Source organism: Abramis brama, assembly GCF_963993115.1.
Source record: "Abramis brama genome assembly, chromosome: 14".
NCBI lineage: Eukaryota > Metazoa > Chordata > Actinopteri > Cypriniformes > Leuciscidae > Abramis > Abramis brama.
This window is the reverse complement of record NC_139976.1, coordinates 584,044-602,716: the sequence shown is the minus strand read 5'-3', so window position 1 is coordinate 602,716 and position 18,673 is coordinate 584,044. Positions and strand designations below refer to the sequence as shown.

General features: G+C 43.4%; 1 protein-coding gene across 7 annotated transcripts in view; it reads right to left on the bottom strand.

Moving 5' to 3' along the window:
- Window positions 1–18,673, bottom strand: part of ryr2a (ryanodine receptor 2a (cardiac)) — a 158,197-nt gene that overhangs the window by 46,664 nt on the left and 92,860 nt on the right. For all 7 annotated transcript variants that reach the window (XM_084135241.1, XM_084135242.1, XM_084135243.1 and 4 more), the window contains 20 exons: window positions 17,480–18,275; window positions 16,910–17,110; window positions 16,288–16,393; window positions 15,826–15,969; window positions 15,449–15,722; window positions 15,113–15,227; window positions 13,130–13,262; window positions 12,432–12,535; window positions 11,194–11,329; window positions 10,805–10,991; window positions 9,626–9,743; window positions 8,321–8,441; window positions 7,445–7,614; window positions 6,084–6,304; window positions 5,492–5,582; window positions 5,270–5,410; window positions 816–979; window positions 630–708; window positions 270–359; window positions 53–190 (listed from right to left, as the gene is read on the bottom strand). In XM_084135241.1, coding sequence (XP_083991367.1) covers window positions 53–190; window positions 270–359; window positions 630–708; window positions 816–979; window positions 5,270–5,410; window positions 5,492–5,582; window positions 6,084–6,304; window positions 7,445–7,614; window positions 8,321–8,441; window positions 9,626–9,743; window positions 10,805–10,991; window positions 11,194–11,329; window positions 12,432–12,535; window positions 13,130–13,262; window positions 15,113–15,227; window positions 15,449–15,722; window positions 15,826–15,969; window positions 16,288–16,393; window positions 16,910–17,110; window positions 17,480–18,275 — 3,529 coding nt within the window. The remainder of the gene's footprint in view (window positions 1–52; window positions 191–269; window positions 360–629; window positions 709–815; window positions 980–5,269; window positions 5,411–5,491; window positions 5,583–6,083; window positions 6,305–7,444; window positions 7,615–8,320; window positions 8,442–9,625; window positions 9,744–10,804; window positions 10,992–11,193; window positions 11,330–12,431; window positions 12,536–13,129; window positions 13,263–15,112; window positions 15,228–15,448; window positions 15,723–15,825; window positions 15,970–16,287; window positions 16,394–16,909; window positions 17,111–17,479; window positions 18,276–18,673) is intronic.

Sequence of the window (18,673 nt, the reverse complement as noted above, 5' to 3'; positions counted from 1 at the left end):
ACTGTCTTTATCACCAAAAATGAATGTGTGTGTGTGTGTGTGTGTGTCTGACCTGACTGGAGAGAGAGATCCTGCGCGTGCGGCTGTGTAACGTGGACACCTCGCTCTCTCTCGTCCTCTCGATGCTCCAGCTCCACGACAGCATCGTCTTCAGACTCTCTCGGATCGGCCAGCGGTAAACCTCCTTATCCTGGAGCACAGCAGAACACACACGGGCTCATCACTGCGCTTCACTCCTCACTCAGAGTTCACTCAGAGAGTTTCTGTACCTTCTCAGACAGACACTTGTACGGCTTCAGCAGAGGATGAACTTTAGACGACTCACAGATCTGCTCTCCGTGAACCCAGCCGACGGCAAACTACACACCAACACATCAATGAACTCAGTTAACACTGGTGCACTTACTGGTTTAATGTTAAACTACAGTCCAGCTACTCAGTAAAGTACTACAGTAGTACATGCTTTATGAAGGAGTTCGACGAATCAGACTCAAAGCTACAATTCTAGAAGATCATGTTTGATTGTTGATGTGCTGAAGTGCTTTGAGATTTAGTTAAAAGAAAATAAAGGTTATTATTATTATTCTAGAATTCATCAATTTTCCTACTGAAAGGAAAGCAGCTCTGACCTTCTCCATGGACCATTTCTCATGGGAATATTCTGCATATTTATTGATGAAATGATCGAGCTTCTCAGGAACAACAACACTGCAGAAACAGAAGCAGAAGCAGCACATCTGATAAACTCCTCAGACCAGGTCTAGATGCAGATGTTCAGGGGTTCAGATGACGTGGATGCTGTGTGTGAGTCTGACCTGCTGGTGTCGGCCGGCTGCGGGTTGAAGTTTCCCTCGGCGTCCATAGACGACTGTTTCTCCATCATGGCCACGTAGTTTGACTCCATGTAATCAGGAGGTAAAGCTCCGGCCACTGCGCTCAGACACGGCAGCGCCAACTTGAACAACTCCACGTCATACTTCTGCACACACACACACACACACACACACACATTTAATATTTCATTTAATATTCAACAATATTATTGATCCTGTATTGACACCATTATATGAGAACTGAACTGAGCTGGACGATGACATCATGGTTTTCTCTATATGTAAGCAATAAGGCACGAGCGGCTGTGCTGAATGGTGAATAAGTCACGGCTGAAGGGCGTTGTTCGGCTCGTCGTGAAGTCAGTCGTGACTTATTCACCATACAGCACTAGCCTCGAGTACCTTATTGCTTTTATAAAACGGTTACTACACAATACAAATATTAAAGCCGGCAAATATGTATCTATGCAAGTTTCATGAAGTAAAATTACTAAAAGCCTTCCTTCCGCTGGAAAAAATAGTCCCTGACCGTAAACCAGGGGGGCAGCGTTTCATATTATGTTGAAGTTTCCCCGGGCGCCGCCATTGATTAGCAGACCATCACCTGCTGTTAGCATCCCATTGACTCCCATTCATTTTGCCGTCACTTTGACAGCGAATAACTTTACATCTGAGGCGTTTAAAGACTCCATTTGTCCATTATTTATTTCTAAAGAAACACGAATATGTATAAAAGGCTCCATTACCTTGTATCTTACGTTATGGCCCCGTAGAAGCAGTTTTTGTAAAAATAGGCTAACGATTGCGTCATACCCACGCGACTCTCTGTCGCACAGTAGAGAGATTACCGTATGGACAGGAGGAGAAGCTTGCGTGCAATCGGGGGACGTGGAGGCAAAATGACAAAGTAATTAATCAGAATACTTAGCAAAAGTGTCTCCTGCTCCTAGCTCATGGACAGCTCCTACTCTCACTCTCTGTGAGTTTCGGAAGGGAATGATTCAGATTTCTCTCGGCACAGCTACTAGAAGACAGACGGGTTGCTCACGTCACATCTACGGCGTCAAGCTCAGTTTGAGTCTGCGCAGTACGCTCGACCATCAGGAAGTAAGTGCTTCTAATTGACTTCACTTTCCTCCGTTGAATCCAATGGGGTCGCTGTGTCCAGTTTATATACTGTCTATGCCGTAACAGCAACAGAAGTGACATACATTATTTCGCCATTAGATGGCGGCAAAGACTGTCTTTATGAGTGAGTCAGTCAGTAGAGAAGACTTTTATATTGAAAGGACTCAAACTTGTGAACACGGCGAAGGAAGATGCAACTGATAGAGGACTATAGGCTCGGAAAACCCTGAACTGTTAAAAGGACAAGATATCACAGCGGACATTCAAACAGATTTTGTTATGATGAATATAGGACTGACCTGAAGGAAAATGCTACATAAACTGTAAATGCAGGTACACTCGCTTACTCGATCTCTCACAATACTCTACTCCAGCTTTAAAGGTGCCCTAGAATTTGAAATTGAATTTATCTTGGAATAGTTAAATAACAAGAGTTCAGTACATGGACATGACATACAGTGAGTCTCAAACGCCATTGTTTTCTCCTTCTTATTTAAATCTCGTTTTTGAAAAACACCCCTGAAAAATAGGCGAATCTCCACATAACACCGACTGTGACGCAACAGTCGGGATCATTAATATGTACGCCTCCAAAAATGTGCATATGCCAGCCCATGTTCAAGGCCAGGCGGAACTGCGCCCTCCCAGGATCTAACGCTACCTAGGCTACTTTCACTTTCAAACATTCATCATAACCGCGCGTGATCTGCTTGCAGTCGTCGAGATGGATGCATGTGTGTTATCTGAAGAAAATATTGTGAGAGGCTTATTTGCTGCATGCATTTTCGTGTTGGATAGCCGCAGATGTGGAACTTCATCGCCGAGGAAGCACGCAGATACTGTGGTAACAAAGCCGTTCCATCGACAGGGTTCTTGCAGGTTTCAGTAAGTCAAATTTAAGACTTTTTTAAGACATTTTAAGACCATAAAGACTGAAATTTAAGACCTACACGACGCATTACCAAATAAATATTCAAATCAAAGAATTAATTTTATTTCAATGAATTCAGTAATTGAAAAAGCATTAATTTAATTTACAGATAAATCACATTAGTAACCTTCCACACCCAACAACGCGTGTCAGAGAAAAGAACAGAATAAAATATTTTTTTTATAGAAAATTGTACTTTGCATATTATACTGTAAAAAACACATAATTAGTTGATCTTAGTTGATCATGACTAGAGATGAAATGGCATGAACATTTAATTTCATGATTATAGTGACAAAAATGATCATGGTTATCACAGAATCCTGTTCAAAAAGAACAAATACTACACAATGAAATCAATTCACCATGTCTTATGTCGAAAACCAGCAAATAACAAATAAATTTCCATTAAAAATGAATATTTGTGTCTTGCATGTTATATACTAACATGTACAAGTTAAAATAAAGGTTTGACAAAAAAGGTTTTATAAAAAGATAAACCTCACATATTTCAGACTTTAAATATTTTTTTTATAAAAAGAATGAGTCCAAAAAGATAAATTACTGACATTTACAATGCACTTTAGCTTATCTTTTATTATTAATAGTAAAATTAGGTCCGATTTTCCCGTGGCGTCTGTCGTTGCTGCAACCATGCCCTGCGTCTCCACAATGACAAAAAAGTTGTAGTAGCTAATGGATTTACACCACCGAGAAACGCTTGCTGTAGCTCTGCTACAAGATTTATTCACGGAGAAGAGAACACCACCCGTAGTGTTTGGGTGCACCCCCATCATTCCTGTTGACTGAGCTTTCAGACAGCGCTTGGAAAAAACGAGTGCGTCGCTTCAATTATGAGCACGCTTACCGCGCGCCTACATTTGAACGAACTTGAGCGCGCAAAAGACGCGATATGTGAACGGCCTCTTGGCGAGCGACCTCCAGTCAGGCCGCGAGCGACTTGTTGGAGACCCTGCACTAGAGCTCCGCTTTGTAGGCTATGACTCGATACTTTTTTGCTACTTTGTAATAACGTACCAGCCAGCGTTTCTGGAAATAAACGAGGGTAAACCCTTTTTAAGACCTGACTAAATGAAATTTAAGACCGCGGATGAAAATCTGGCCGTTTTTAAGACTTTTTAAGGCCTTAAATTTGAAGTTCAGAATTTTAGACTTTTTAAGACTTTTTAAGACCCCGCGGGAACCCTGATCGAACAGTATTTTTCAGATTTAACACTGTTCAGTATGTGTGGTGTGCAGGGCGTGTTTGAACCCAAAATTGTCTGATGTAGGCTCGACGAAATTGTGTGGCAGATATAGTGTTGTAGCCGCGTCTGTTCGACTGGTAAAATGTGATAAGGCTACTCAGGTTTGTGGTAACGTTAGCCATGTTCTTCATGTACCGGCCTTTTGACAGCTTCGGCTGAAGTTGTCCTTGTGTTAATTGTCGTGTAATAACTTCTGTATGACCTGGCAATAAACATTTTTGTAATTGTGTCTATAATGTGATTGGCTAAACTTATTTTATTCTGGGTGCGGGTCGGGTGTCGGTTCTATTTTAAGCGGGTCGGGTGCGGATTTTAATTAGTGCTGCTGTCGGAAAACGGGTCGGATGTGGTTTGAAGCACTGCGGGTACGGGTGGGTGCGGGTTTACAAAATCGTACCCGTGCAGGACTCTGATGTACGGTTGAGCGCCTAATCTCTCCATTGTCACGCTGGACATCAGGGACGTGTTTGCTGTCACTCTGAGCTACTGTTATGAGCCCGCAGTGAGGGCCAGTTTCTAGGGTTGAAAATGGACCTGTAAAACCATATCTGGACATTTTAAATGCCCTTAAATAAGCCATACCCTCTTATGTAGATATCAGAGACAAAATTAAAATATTATTTCAACACATTCTAGGGCACCTTTAATGAACAATATCAATGAGATCAAACATGTGTTTAAGTTGCTAAGAGTGGTTGCTAGGGGTGTTGTGTAGTGATACATAGAACCGTTGGGTGAAGCGGTCATAGCCGTGTTTTGTCATGAATAAAACAGAGCTATTGACCAATCAGAATCAAGGATTGGAACTAACCGTTTTATAAATATATATAAATTAACTAAATTAATAACTTTTTTAAAACAAAAATGAAAAATCACTGAATTTACTTGAGCTGGACTGTGACGCTGTTTTCTTCTGGAAACAAAAGTTGTTGCACTATTTCCTGTTATCTCTGTAAAGCTGCTCTGAAACACTCTGTGTTGTAAAAAGCGCTATATAAATAAAGTGACTTTACTTGACACACGCAATAGATCGTAATTATTCAAACTTTTGATCAAGCGCGCACCCTCAGACACACGAGAAATGAGCTTCTGATAGAGCGAAACATCACCTTTCTGGCCAGAGCGTCAAAGATTCCCCAGAAGAGTTTTCTGGAGAGATGCAGCTCCTCGTCGGACGCGGCGCCGAAGCTTCCCCAGCCTCCCGACAGACAGTAGTACTTCCAGCAGCGCTCGTAGTGATTGGTCAGGAGCTGCAGGAGGAAACGCCCACCACAGCTGAGTTACACAGTACAGGTTTCCTGATGCGAACGCGAGTTCAGACGGAGGCTCACCTTCAGAGGCATCTTCGTGTGTTCGTTGAGCACGGGAACGTCGAACACCAGGCGCCGCAGCAGATGCTGCATCATCGACGGCCGCAGCTTCCTGAAACGTCATCAGTGAATATGTAAATCAGGGCACTATCGAATTGAATATGATCTCATTTGCATATATTTCCAGATTGTTGACATTATTGTGAGTGGAAATCTCTTTTTAACACTCAGAAATGATTCTAATGATGATTTGCTGCTCAAGAAACGTTGAACACAGGATTTTATTTCAGGATTCTTTGATGAATAGAAAATTCAAAAGAACAGCATTTATCTGCAATAGAAGCTTTTGTAACATTAAACACTACTGTTCAAAACTTTGGGGTCCGTAAGAATTTTTATTTTATTTTTTGGGGGGAAAGAAATAAAATAAATCAATACTTTTATTCATAAAGGATGAATTAAATTGATCAAAAGTGACAGTAAAGACATTTATAATGTTACAAAAGATTCTATTTCAAATAAATGCAGTTCTTTTGAACTTTCTATTCATCAAAGAATCCTGATTTGTTTTTTACATCTGTTACAGTATTTAGCACTGGTAGCTCGCCCTCACCCGCACACGGCCAGCAGGCACTCCTCGATGGCGTCTCTCTGGGCTTTGGTGAGACAGCAGCCTTTAGACAGCCTGTAGACGGTGTGCAGAAGCGAGTCGATGAGGGACGCGAACGGCTCCGTCCCCGCGAACAGAGGAGCGCATTTAGTGAGCAGAGGCAGGACTGCGGTGCACAGGTACCGGTTCAGGGCCAGAGCCATGTCTGTGGCACTCAGAGCCGCCTGGGGGTCAGAGGTCACACACAACCAGGATCAGGAGAGGTCAGAGGTCACACACAACCAGGATCAGGAGAGGTCGAAGATCACACACAACCAGGATCAGGAGAGGTCAGAGGTCACACACAACCAGGATCAGGAGAGGTCAAAGGTCACACATAACCAGGATCAGGAGAGGTCACACACAACCAGGATAAGGAGAGGTCAGAGGTCACACATAACCAGGATCAGGAGAGGTCAGAGGTCACACACAACCAGGATCAGGAGAGGTCAAAGGTCACACATAACCAGGATCAGGAGAGGTCACACACAACCAGGATCAGGAGAGGTCAAAGGTCACACATAACCAGGATCAGGAGAGGTCAGAGGTCACACATAACCAGGATCAGGAGAGGTCAGGGGTCAGAGGTCACACACAACCAGGATCAGGAGAGGTCAGAGGTCACACAGAACCATGATCAAGAGAGGTCAGAGGTCACACACAACTAGGATCAGGAGAGGTCAAAGATACCACACACTCAACTAGCTGTGATTCAACCCAAAGTTGGGAGTTTAACTTGTGTGTAAAACTGGAATATCGCATAAAATGTTTGCGAATAAAGCAGTGTTTCCATATGTGTTCAAGAGAACAAAATCATCACTTCCTGGGAAATTGGTGCAAAATATGAGTAATAAAACTGTAAGTTGCTGCAGTCTGCGTCTTGTTCCCTCCATCATAAACGAGTGTGTCTCAGAGCGTCAGACGAAACACAGCAAACACTGTCATGTTCTCTTGCGTTCGGGAACACACTCGTGTGTGTGACGCTTCTGGAGGGAATTACACCAAATCATTCTGATCACACACTTCGACTCCGGAGTTTCATAAACACCAAACCAACATTAGAGATGCTGCGATTGCATTGGTCCACTGGTTACTCCAGTTATCCAATCACAGCCTCCGATCCAAAGTCAGTTGCTCATCGAGGGATTAATGCACATGTCTTGTTATTAGATAAAAAAGCGTATGCACTCAATTAAAACGATACATTTTTTAATGCACATTTATGCACATCTTAGCATTTCTATCCAGATTTTTTCATGCAATATCCCAAAATTTTCATAAAAATGGGTGGATGGAACCAGCTACTGAGGGGTCATGTGACTCACCGTGTCCAATGAGGCGGCGGCTCTGAGGTCAGGAAGGAAACCCACTTCCAGCAGGTGCAGGAGGAAGTTCTGGTCCTCGATGCCATAAACCCGGTCCAGGAACAAAACCATGGCCGCTTTGTGATCAGGACAGAACCCGGCTGACATATCCGGCTCGATCACGGTACCGTCTGAATGCACAAGCATAATCCATACTCATCAAGTTATCAGGTTACCGCCTAACTAAATAATCCAAAATGACAAGATTAATAACCCCTCTGGTGCTCTTCACGTGTCCGTCAAAAATGACCGAAATTTATTTTCTTATTTCAATTAAATAAATGTACTATATTTTAGTTCGATAATGTTTTTAATTTAATATTTTGTATTCTTTTAGGGGATTTTATGGTACTAAATTATATTTACGCTGTATTTATAATCCATTTATTTATTATTTATTAACCATTAAATTTCCAACTTTAGAGCACAGACTTCAGTTTGATCTCTTTTCAAAGTCGACACTTGGCAGATTATTGCTGAAGTGAAAAAAATGAACTTAAAAAAAGCTACAGAATTTTATGTTTATTGTTATGAAAAATGCACAAAAAGACTATTTTCACTTTTTATATGAAATCTATATTTTCACAAACATGTTTTACTCTAAAATTGTGAGAAAAACAAGTTGTGTTCAAAATTTAAGCCTGATCAAAAAATTAGTGTGACTATTTTTTTCAGGACCATTTAACCTGTTCGAATCATGTTCATGATTTTTCCAAAGCAAGTGCAAGTGCCAAAACCTTTACCAAGTTTCGTACCATTCCGATGAAGAAAACTTTTTTTATTTTTTTGGTCAAAAATGCCAGAGGAGCACCAGAGGTTTAGCAGTGATAGCCAGACCTTTAGCCAGCGTGGGCATGAGGAACGGGATGCTGATCACTCCCACCAGATCCTCAATGGGAATGAGAGAGCGCAGGATGGCTCGGATACGGATGGCCTCTCCCTTCCCGGCGTGGATCAGCTGACGAGGAGAAAGACACCATGTCGTCAGTACCAGAACTCATACATCACATCAGCGTCACATGAGAGGAACATGAAGCTTTACACTGTCTCCCAACCAGATTAATCAGAGTTTTTGGCTGGAACAACAACAGAGAATAAGAGTGATAATCTCAGGGACTGATGATGTGCTTTATTTAAGGGTGAAAGAGTCTAATGTGGGTAATTAACAGCCGTACTGAAAGCAACAATGGATAATCCTCTCAGATCTTGAAAATAAATGAAAGGAAACAAGAACGTTCAATCTGTGACCAAACAAGAGTATTCTATGACAAAGACTGTTTCAGTCACTCGGCATGTATTTTTAATCATGTTAAAATGGTGAAATATTTATGAAATTGATAATGTATCCATTTGGTTGCGAGTGCAGAGAGGCTCCGCCCACACTCTCTTCTGATTGGCTGTGATTTGTGACTGATTTGGTTGCGAGTGCAGAGAGGCTCCGCCCACACTCTCTGCTGATTGGCTGTGATTTGTGACTGATTTGGTTGCGAGTGCAGAGAGGCTCCGCCCACACTCTCTGCTGATTGGCTGTGATTTGTGACTGACTTGGTTGCGAGTGCAGAGAGGCTCCGCCCACACTCTCTTCTGATTGGCTGTGATTTGTGACTGATTTGGTTGCGAGTGCAGAGAGGCTCCGCCCACACTCTCTGCTGATTGGCTGTGATTTGTGACTGATTTGGTTGCGAGTGCAGAGAGGCTCCGCCCACACTCTCTGCTGATTGGCTGTGATTTGTGACTGATTTGGTTGCGAGTGCAGAGAGGCTCCGCCCACACTCTCTGCTGATTGGCTGTGATTTGTGACTGATTTGGTTGTGAGTGCAGAGAGGCTCCGCCCACACTCTCTGCTGATTGGCTGTGATTTGTGACTGATTTGGTTGCGAGTGCAGAGAGGCTCCGCCCACACTCTCTTCTGATTGGCTGTGATTTGTGACTGATTTGGTTGCGAGTGCAGAGAGGCTCCGCCCACACTCTCTGCTGATTGGCTGTGATTTGTGACTGATTTGGTTGCGAGTGCAGAGAGGCTCCGCCCACACTCTCTGCTGATTGGCTGTGATTTGTGACTGATCTGGTGGCGTCTCGTCTGGTTAGGTGTTGGTGTGTGGGTGCAGATGATTGACGGGGGAAACACACACATGAACTCACATGCATCTCTGGAGCGCAGCGGCCCAACAGGTCGATCAGAGCAGCGTAGAAGGTCATGATGGCGTTTCCCATGTGAATGGTGTCGTCTTCCTCTTCCTCTTCCTCCATCACGTCAGTACTGCGAGACACAGATCATCAGTGGTGTGATTATAATGTGTGTTAGGCAGATAATTAAGCTCTGATGACAAAATAAAGCCGATTACACAGAAGCTCACCCGTACTTGCTGGATGCGTGAGAACAAAACTCACTGGTTCCTGAGCTTCTGTTTAATACACAGTATTTCAGAGCTCATCAATGTTTAAATGTGAATAAAAGCCTTAATTAAATCTGTTCATCATATAAAGCGATCGTGTCTCTTCAGAAGACTTGGATTAAACCGCTCCAATCATAAGGGTTTATTTTATTCTTATCTGTTTATGCTTTATGAGCGTTTGAAGAGTTTTGGGTGAACAGACTTTCAATGGAGGGACAGAAATCTCAGAATCAAAGATGTTTCAAAGATGAACGAAAGTCTTATGGGTTTGAACAACATGAGTGGAGTAAATAGTAGAATTTTAATCCCTATCCCTTTAAAACCCTGCAGATGTGACCCTGCCACTGCATTTAGAGCTCGACCCATTTTGCTGCGTGTTTCTGGAGCAGCGGACAGTGACATTTCAGGACCAGCGAGGATAAAGGAAGGATGTGTGTGGATCACGACACTGATGTCCTACATCTGCTGCATGGATGCTTGTGTTCACGACCAGTGTTGGGGAAAGGTACTTTTAAAAGTAAAGCAACAATATTGTGTTACCGCTTTAAAACCCTCATCCTTCCCTCGCTCTTTGTAACACATCTGTCCCTCGCGGGGCAAAATGAGCCGATTAATATAACATGATGAATCACGAGTTGAGCATTTTTGAGTCTACGCAGATTTGTCTTACACAAACTTCCCCAGCAAAGTGAGTAAACATAGTAACACGCCAAACTGGCTCGTGATTTGACAGCGTTACCCGTCACTGTTGATTTATACCCGCATTTGGCGGGTGTTCTTCATTTCAAACCCTGAATGCGTTCCCCCAACCCTGTCCAGCGCATCATCTCCCGTGAGTGTGTGTTCAGTGTGTGTTTGGTGTGTTCAGTGTGTGTTTGGTGCGTTCAGTGTGTGTTTGGTGTGTTCAGTGTGTGTTTGGTCGTACAGGGTTCTGCTCTCCTCTGTGGTGGGCGAGGGCCCGTCTCGACCGGGATCTTCTGAGATCTTGATGGCCTCCTCCATGGCCGCCAGAAGCCCGTTCCCGCCTTCTCCGCGCAGGGCGGGGCCAAAACACTCCGGCCGGCGAATCAGGAGCCGCACGACCACATTAGCGTTCTCCTCCACGCTCTCACCTGAGAGAGGCCAAACAACACACAACTACTCAACAAACACCATACAGACACTATAAAGCACAAGATCATGATTAGTGGGAATCGTCATTATTATCGTGGCGTTTTTGGCAAGTTTTTCTGTTTGTCCGACATGTGTCAGAAGTGTGACTTTTATTTTGCCAGCGTGTCATTCTCCAGAAGTGGATCCGGTCGGAACACACACCGTTACAGAAGACTGCAAATCTGAGGAAGTCCAGGTATCGTTCGCCCTCCACCGGGTTCCAGCCGATGTCAGGATAACCTTTAGATATCAGCATTACACAGCTCTGAAGACCACAGCCGGCCAGATACTGCACCACCTGACACACACACACACACACACACACATTTACAATACATTTACATGTATGCATTTGGCAGACGCTTTTAAAGCTACACATTTACATTCTTATCAGTTCTTGCTTTCCCTGGGAATCGAACCCATGAACTTGGCGTTGCAAGCGCCATAGCTCTACTGTTTGAGCTAAAGGAAAGCCACACACACACACACACACACACACACACGCACACACATGCACGCACGCATACACACACAGATGTTCAGAAGCAGTGATGGACGAAACACACAGGTCAAGCACTTGAGTAAAAGTACAGATACCCAAATAAAATATTAATGAAAGTATTCATGAATTACAACCATTCAAGTTCATTTTCACGTCTATGTTCAAAAAAGGCTCTGACAGTTAAAGGAGTAGTTCACTTCAGGATTATAATCTCCTGATGATTTACTCTCCCCATGTGTTCCAAGATATTTATGTCTTTTTTAGGTCACTTTCAAAAAACATTTATATACTTTTTAACCACAAATGCTCGTCTTGCTGTGATGCGCCACACATTACGCAAAACAAAAACTTTCTCCTCCAACTTCAAAATTGTCCGACATCATGGTTTTACCTTTTATTTTGTTAATTTTTTTTGTAAAGGGCGTTTGTCTTAGTCTTTGCACGTTCTCTCTGTAAACACTGGGTCTGTTCTTCCGCCTACGTCACGCTTGACCTTTCAACCTGATTATGTAATGTGTGTCGCTTCACAGCTAGTGCTAGACCAGCATTTGTGGTTAAAAGTATGTAAGTGTTTATTTTGTTATAAAATGTCGGCTGGTTTGTCTAGATGAGACTCTTATTCCTCGGCTGGATCGTGTCGAGACTTTGAAGCTGCACTGAAACTCACATCTGGACCTTCGACCCGTCGGACCCCATTGAAGACACTATATGGAGAAAAACCCTGGAATGTTTTCCTCAAAAACCTTAATTCCTTTTCCACTGAAGAGAGAAAGACATGGACACCTCTTGGATGCCGTGGGGGAGAGGACATTTTTAATCTGAAGTGAACTGATCCTTTAACAGGTTAAACTACAGTAATGCAGTAAAACTCCTGTTCAGAAGAGACAGAGATGTGAACCTTCTCAAGGTCTGGTTCTCTCAGCGCCAGAGCCAGTTCATTATTATCCATCACTGATGCGGCGGCCACATCTAGAGGAGTGGATCCTCTCATCGACGGAGACGCTGAGGAGAACAAACACACACATGATGACTGTAGGGTCTAACACACACACGCGACTCAAGCTCAGATCTCCAGACTAGTGATACAGGAGTCGATTCCTCAACTCTGAAAAGCCCTCGAGTCACTGCCAACTCATTGTTGACTCAGTTGCTGTGTCCAGAATCACTCACTTGTTCACTGATTCTCTAATCCCTATATAGAGCATGGCAGACGAGTGCACTACATCAGCAAGGAGTGAATGAAATGAAGGGAGGAATGATGTATTACACCGTACATCAGAGAGCTGGAACTTCAATAAACGACTGTTATAATGAGATGAATTCAATGAAGAAAATGTGCTGAAAGTTATGGAGCTATAAAGAGTTTATTGTCAAAAACAGTTGTAGTTATTGAGTCAACACTGGCACCGATGTTCCGCTCCTCCTTCCATAGGACGCAAGACTCAACAACCCAAAAAGAAAAACGCGCTAACCCATAAAAGGTGCTCTTCTCTTCTCACATGCGCAGTAAATTAAACATAACGTAACAGAAAACATTTCTCGTTTATTTAATTCTGGCACAAAATTCGACCATTGTCAATGGAGTCAGAGTCTTACCGAGGCCCACGCTGCTGTTCTCCAGGAGGTAGCTGAGGTGATCGAACATGGCCTTCTGGTTCTGACGGCTGATCCGGCAGAAGTAGCACAGGAACCGACAGCAGTTCGCCACCATCTTGGGAAAGGTGATTTCCTGAAGACCGAAGGACATTCGTTCAGCGAAAACCGAAACGACTGATTCCTGAAACTGAACTCTGAGACGCTCACACTGCTTATTACTGTAAAACTGCTTTGAGGCAATCTGAAATAAACACGACGCTGACCCGAGCTAAACGTTCATCTTGACGTTAGTAATGAAGCTTTATCAGGCATGTGATTGGCTAAGGACAAAAAAGCAGGAAAATATACTGAGTATAAAAATATTCTTTTTTTGAAATAAATCAATACTTTTATTTAGCAAGGATGTGATAAATTGATAAAAAGTGATAGTAAAGAAGATTTATATTATTAGAAAATATTATAATTTTTTTGAATCAATGCAGTTCTTTTTAACCTTTTATTCATCAAATATTTTAGGCAGCAGAACTTTTCCAACACTCATAATAAATCAGAATATTAGAATGATTTCTAAAGGATCATGTGATAGACCGGATGTCACATGCTGAAGACTGGAGTAATGATCCTGAAAATTCTTTTTTTTTATTTCACAGAAATAAATTATAATTTAAAGTATAATAAATTGAAAACCAATTATTTTAAATTGTAATAATATATCACAATATAAAAAATAAAAAAAATCTGTATTTTTGATCAAATAAATGCAGGCTTGATGAGCAGAAGAAACTTCTTTCAAAAACATTAAAAATAGTAATGTTTCCAAACTTTTGGCCTGTACTGTATTCCCCCCAAAACTGCACAACTGTAGGGTAAAACATTAATAAAAAAGTGATAATAAAAAATGCGTCTTAAAACTGACATGATTGTAACAAAATCACACAGTCTGGAGAACTCAGAACAACTGCTAACATTAAGTTTAAGGTAAAAAATAACTGCCATGAAATTATAGTATCTTACTCCTATGCAATTAGATAAACTGTTCATTCACTACATCACTTTACCTCTGTCTTTATCCCCTTTTATCCTCTTCTCTTCTTTTTGGCACTGTATCTATCGCAGACTATAATGCTCATTTATAATGTGTCACGTAAATTCGGCCATCCGTCACAATCAGGAAACTTTCACCGCGTCTAGAACTGGCGCGAGCTGCCAGGCCCGTTTCTACGAGCCTGTGTGTTAAGCGCCCTCAAAAAAAAAGCAATGCTGTCTATATGGATGCGGCGTCGCGCACGCTACACAACAAATTACCAACAACTGATCGCGCGCGCGCTCTGTTTCTGACGCACTTCAAGCACTCGCTGGGCGGGGAAAGATTGCATCTCTCTGCCATCTGTAACCATGTTGACGTGCCGCCCGGTGTGGCCGCGATTCGCGGCGATTGTGGTTCCGTCCCGGGTTACCATGGTGACGGCTGAGAGATTACCCCCCCCCCATTTTTTTTTTTTTTTTTTTTTTTTACAGATCTGCATGATTCACGTAGGTCACATTTTCAGGTCGGAAAATCCGGAATTCCGGATTAATCTGGAAAAATCACATCCCTGCTTTATGTAAGAGATCATAAACCATGACCAGAGTGCGTAAAAGATGTTTTTCTGTGAGCAGAAAGAGAGTGTTGTGATAATAACTAACTTTATTTTCTATAGCGCCTTATAGCACCAAGTTGGATCTCAAAGTGCTTTACAAGAATTAATTCAAAATACTTTGAAGTATTGCTATCAAACATGCTATCAAGTTCATTTAAGATTAACATTAGACCACGGAATGACAACACTAGCCAATCACAATCCAGTATTACACAGAAACAGGTCAGAGAAACAAGTTCAAGCAAAACTGTTCAGATGTAGTACAAAATAAAGCCTGAAACTCTTAAGAAATAAAGTATTTTTCTTGGGCAGTGAAACCGCGGTGTGTTTTGGCACCTCTCACCTTGGACTCTCCTCCGCCCAGCACGTTCACCATCACCTCCATCACGGTCTCGTGCATCCCCAGCGCTCGCATCAGGTTCGGGTGCTGGTAAAACACCTTGTTATTCATGATGTCACTGCAGACGAGACAGAGACAGGCCAGAGGTCAGAGGTCAGGCTGGAATCTGAGACAAACGCTCCACTGCTTTATATATAATATTCAAAATATTCATGTAATATATCTATATTTGTCTGAATTATTTAACAAAATATATCTATATTTGTGTGAATTACATTTTTATACTTAATAGTCTGTTATAACTGAGGCTGATGTGAGGCGCAGCTGATTGTGCTTCACCTGAGGCCGTGAATCATGAGCTTCTCCTCCTCGCGACCCATCCTGACGCTGAGCAGCGAGCGGATCTGCCCCAGAGACGCCAGCAGGCTGATGGTGTCCTCCACGGAGACGGCGTTGATGGTGTAGGTCTTGGGCAGCGCCCGCACCTGACCCCCGATGCCGTCGTACTGCCGGTGGAGGAGCACGAACATCGCCCGCACCAGCTCCGGGTCCTCGATCACCGACTCCTGCGCCCAGCGGACCATGGTCTCCGAGATCAGCTGCTGAAGAGTGCCTGAGGACACACACACACACACGCCAGTGGTGTCAGGCCTTCCTTCGGCAACATCTACACACTCAGGACTGCAGAGACCCTGATGAGGAGCTGCAGAACTCACTGGGTTTCTTTGCTTTCTTTTTCTTTGGTGTTTCAGTCATTTTGTTCTTCAGGTATTTGACCTTCTCCACCAGAGACATCAGACGACCCCTGATGGTGAAATCACTGTCTCCGTCTCCGGATTTATCATCATCCATCTCAATGCCTGCAGAGCACACACAAACACACACACACACACAAAACAGCAAAACATTAGATTGAAATAGAAACATGATTTATAAGCCTTATAACTGTTGAGGTCTGGGTCACTCGTCAGCATTCGACAGTTTTATATTAGGAGTAAATCACACATCAATCATAAAACAATAACACAGACTCAACAGATCATTAATGAAGATGTTTTTCTGACCCCAGTGGCAAGAACAGTTATAACAGAAGATACATTATTATTATTATCTTGTCTTATTTTGTTTATAATTCATTAGGGATGTTTAGATGAGGCTGATCAGAGAAGAAGCTTCACCGCAGTGAGTCATGAGATCCTCATGGAAGTCCAGCAGCTGCTCACGGATGTCCTCGGGACACGGACAATCCTGCTTCTCGTGCTTAAAATTCAGCAGCATGTTGATCTGAAAACACACACACAAGTTATTACATTTTAATCAAAGATTATAAAGATACACATTTTTCTTCTTTGCAACAACATGATCAATAAAACCAGGCGAATCACACAAAGAATGATTTTGAATGATATTACAAAATATGATTTCTTATGACTACTCTTTTTGTAATAAATAAAATTAAGCATGCAAGCAAAATAAAACAAGATGAAAAGATTAATGCATGACAATTAAGCACATTTCCATCCCAAATTCTCATCAGCATAATATAAAACAACACGGTTGCAGCAGAGTACAGAAATACTGCAATAAACTAATAAAACAATTCTGTCCACGCGGCTGATGCGCTGTTTTATTATTTGATTCATAAAATCAGCATGACTTAGATCATTAAATCCAAGACCAGAAGCACCACCATCATGTGCACTTTTTACAATCTATATAAAGTGTGATTGTTTATTTTCCACATGATGAGAGCTCGGGATGAAAGCTGGTGAATGTGGAGAAGGATGAGCTGCTCCTGACCTGTTCCTGCGGAGGCGAGCGGAACTCTTTGGTTTTGCGCGCCGTGAGAGCGGCCGACATGTTCAGCGCCTGCATCACTTCATTATAGCGGAAGCGCTGGTTCTCCTGAAGATTGGCCACGAAGTCGTCGGAGAAGGCGACCACAGCCTCGATGCGGTGACGCACCTGACAGTCGCACAGGTACTGGAGCAGGTGACACATCTGCGCACACACACACCAGTCAGCTTTACTTCACAGCAATAAACAGGACATAACAGATGCAAACCTCATTATATATGAGACGCATTCAAATGCAGCTGTAAAGCAGCTCTTAAAGGGATAGTTCACACAAAAATGAAAATTAGCCCATGAAGCGATGCGTTTGTGTAAGAAAAATATCCATATTATACACGTTACAAAGGAATATTCTAGCTTCCGGCCAAACAAACATACGTAGTCTACTTATGCCTAAAGCACAACTTGCGATGTCAGAAGTAGCGTAGTGCGTCGTGGCGTAGCGTAAATATCAGCAGTGCGTCGCATTACTCGCATAGGTTGTGCTTTAGACTTAATATTAATGCATCTTCTCACCTGGAGTTTGACGGGTTCAGGAAGCTTCATCTGCAAAAGTCCTTCTTTGGGCATCTTTCCTCTCAGACCATGTTCCTCGGCTCCGCCCCCGTCCAGCCGGCCCCGCCCACCTCCATCATCAGCCCCGCCCCCTCGGTCCTGCGAGAACACGCTGGGCTCGATCAGCTGCAGGATGGTCTTCAGGTCCCCGTTGTGGAAGATGCCCATGATGAGGAGTGTGTAGAAGAGCTTGATGAGCGGAACGAACAGGAACTCAGTGCTGCCGCCCACGGGGTCGCGCACGTGAAGACTCCCCTCGCGCACCGCCTCCGTTAGCATCTCCATGGTGCGGCTCTTCAGCGTCTCCAGCGGGAACTCGGGGCTGAACTGGAAGCACAGCGAGCTGGAGCCCAGCGGAGCCACGAAGCTAGGCGAGGAGAAGCGCATGCGCGGCTGCAGAGACGTGCTCAGGCCGATGCCCGGCAGCCCGTGCTTCTTCTTCTCGTCGGGGAACAGCGTGATGCTCTTGGTCTCCGCCGTCATGGGCACGATGTACTCGGAGTTCATCATGAGGCGCGCGGTGGCGTAGCTGCTCAGGTGGATGTCGATGAGCAGGTCGTAGTATCCGGTGCGCAGGAGGCCTGGCATGTATTTGTTCTGGATGGCGTAGAGGAGCTGAGACTCGTCAGCGTGACTGCAGAGAGCGTGAGCCACTCGGTTGTTCCCCAGCGCACAGATGGCCGAGTACAAGCGCAGTGTGTGATAGTGGAACTGCAGCAGGTCCAGCTGCTCCGTCAGCTCCAGGATGTCCAGAGACCTGACGGACACACAGCGTCAGTGAACAAACTCTCGAGGACTAATGCAAATCTATCTATCTAACCCATCGGCTGGTCATCACATTAATCACAAACAGAAACATCATTCATGGTTAGATTTAATTATGACTGAACCACCTTTGAAATAAATCAATTCAGATCAGAGCCAGACACAAAACCTCCACTAAACACTCACTCACTGTGTAACAATTGCTTCAAATTGTTCATTTCTAGTGATTTTAGGGCTTACAAATAAATACAGTTTAGGTGAATCTGCAGAATGTCTTTAGAGTGAGTTACTTATGTGTGTGTGAGTGTGTGCATGTATGTGTCTGTGTCTGTGTGTGTGTGTGTGTGTGTGAGTGTGTGCATGTATGTGTCTGTGTCTGTGTGTGTGTGT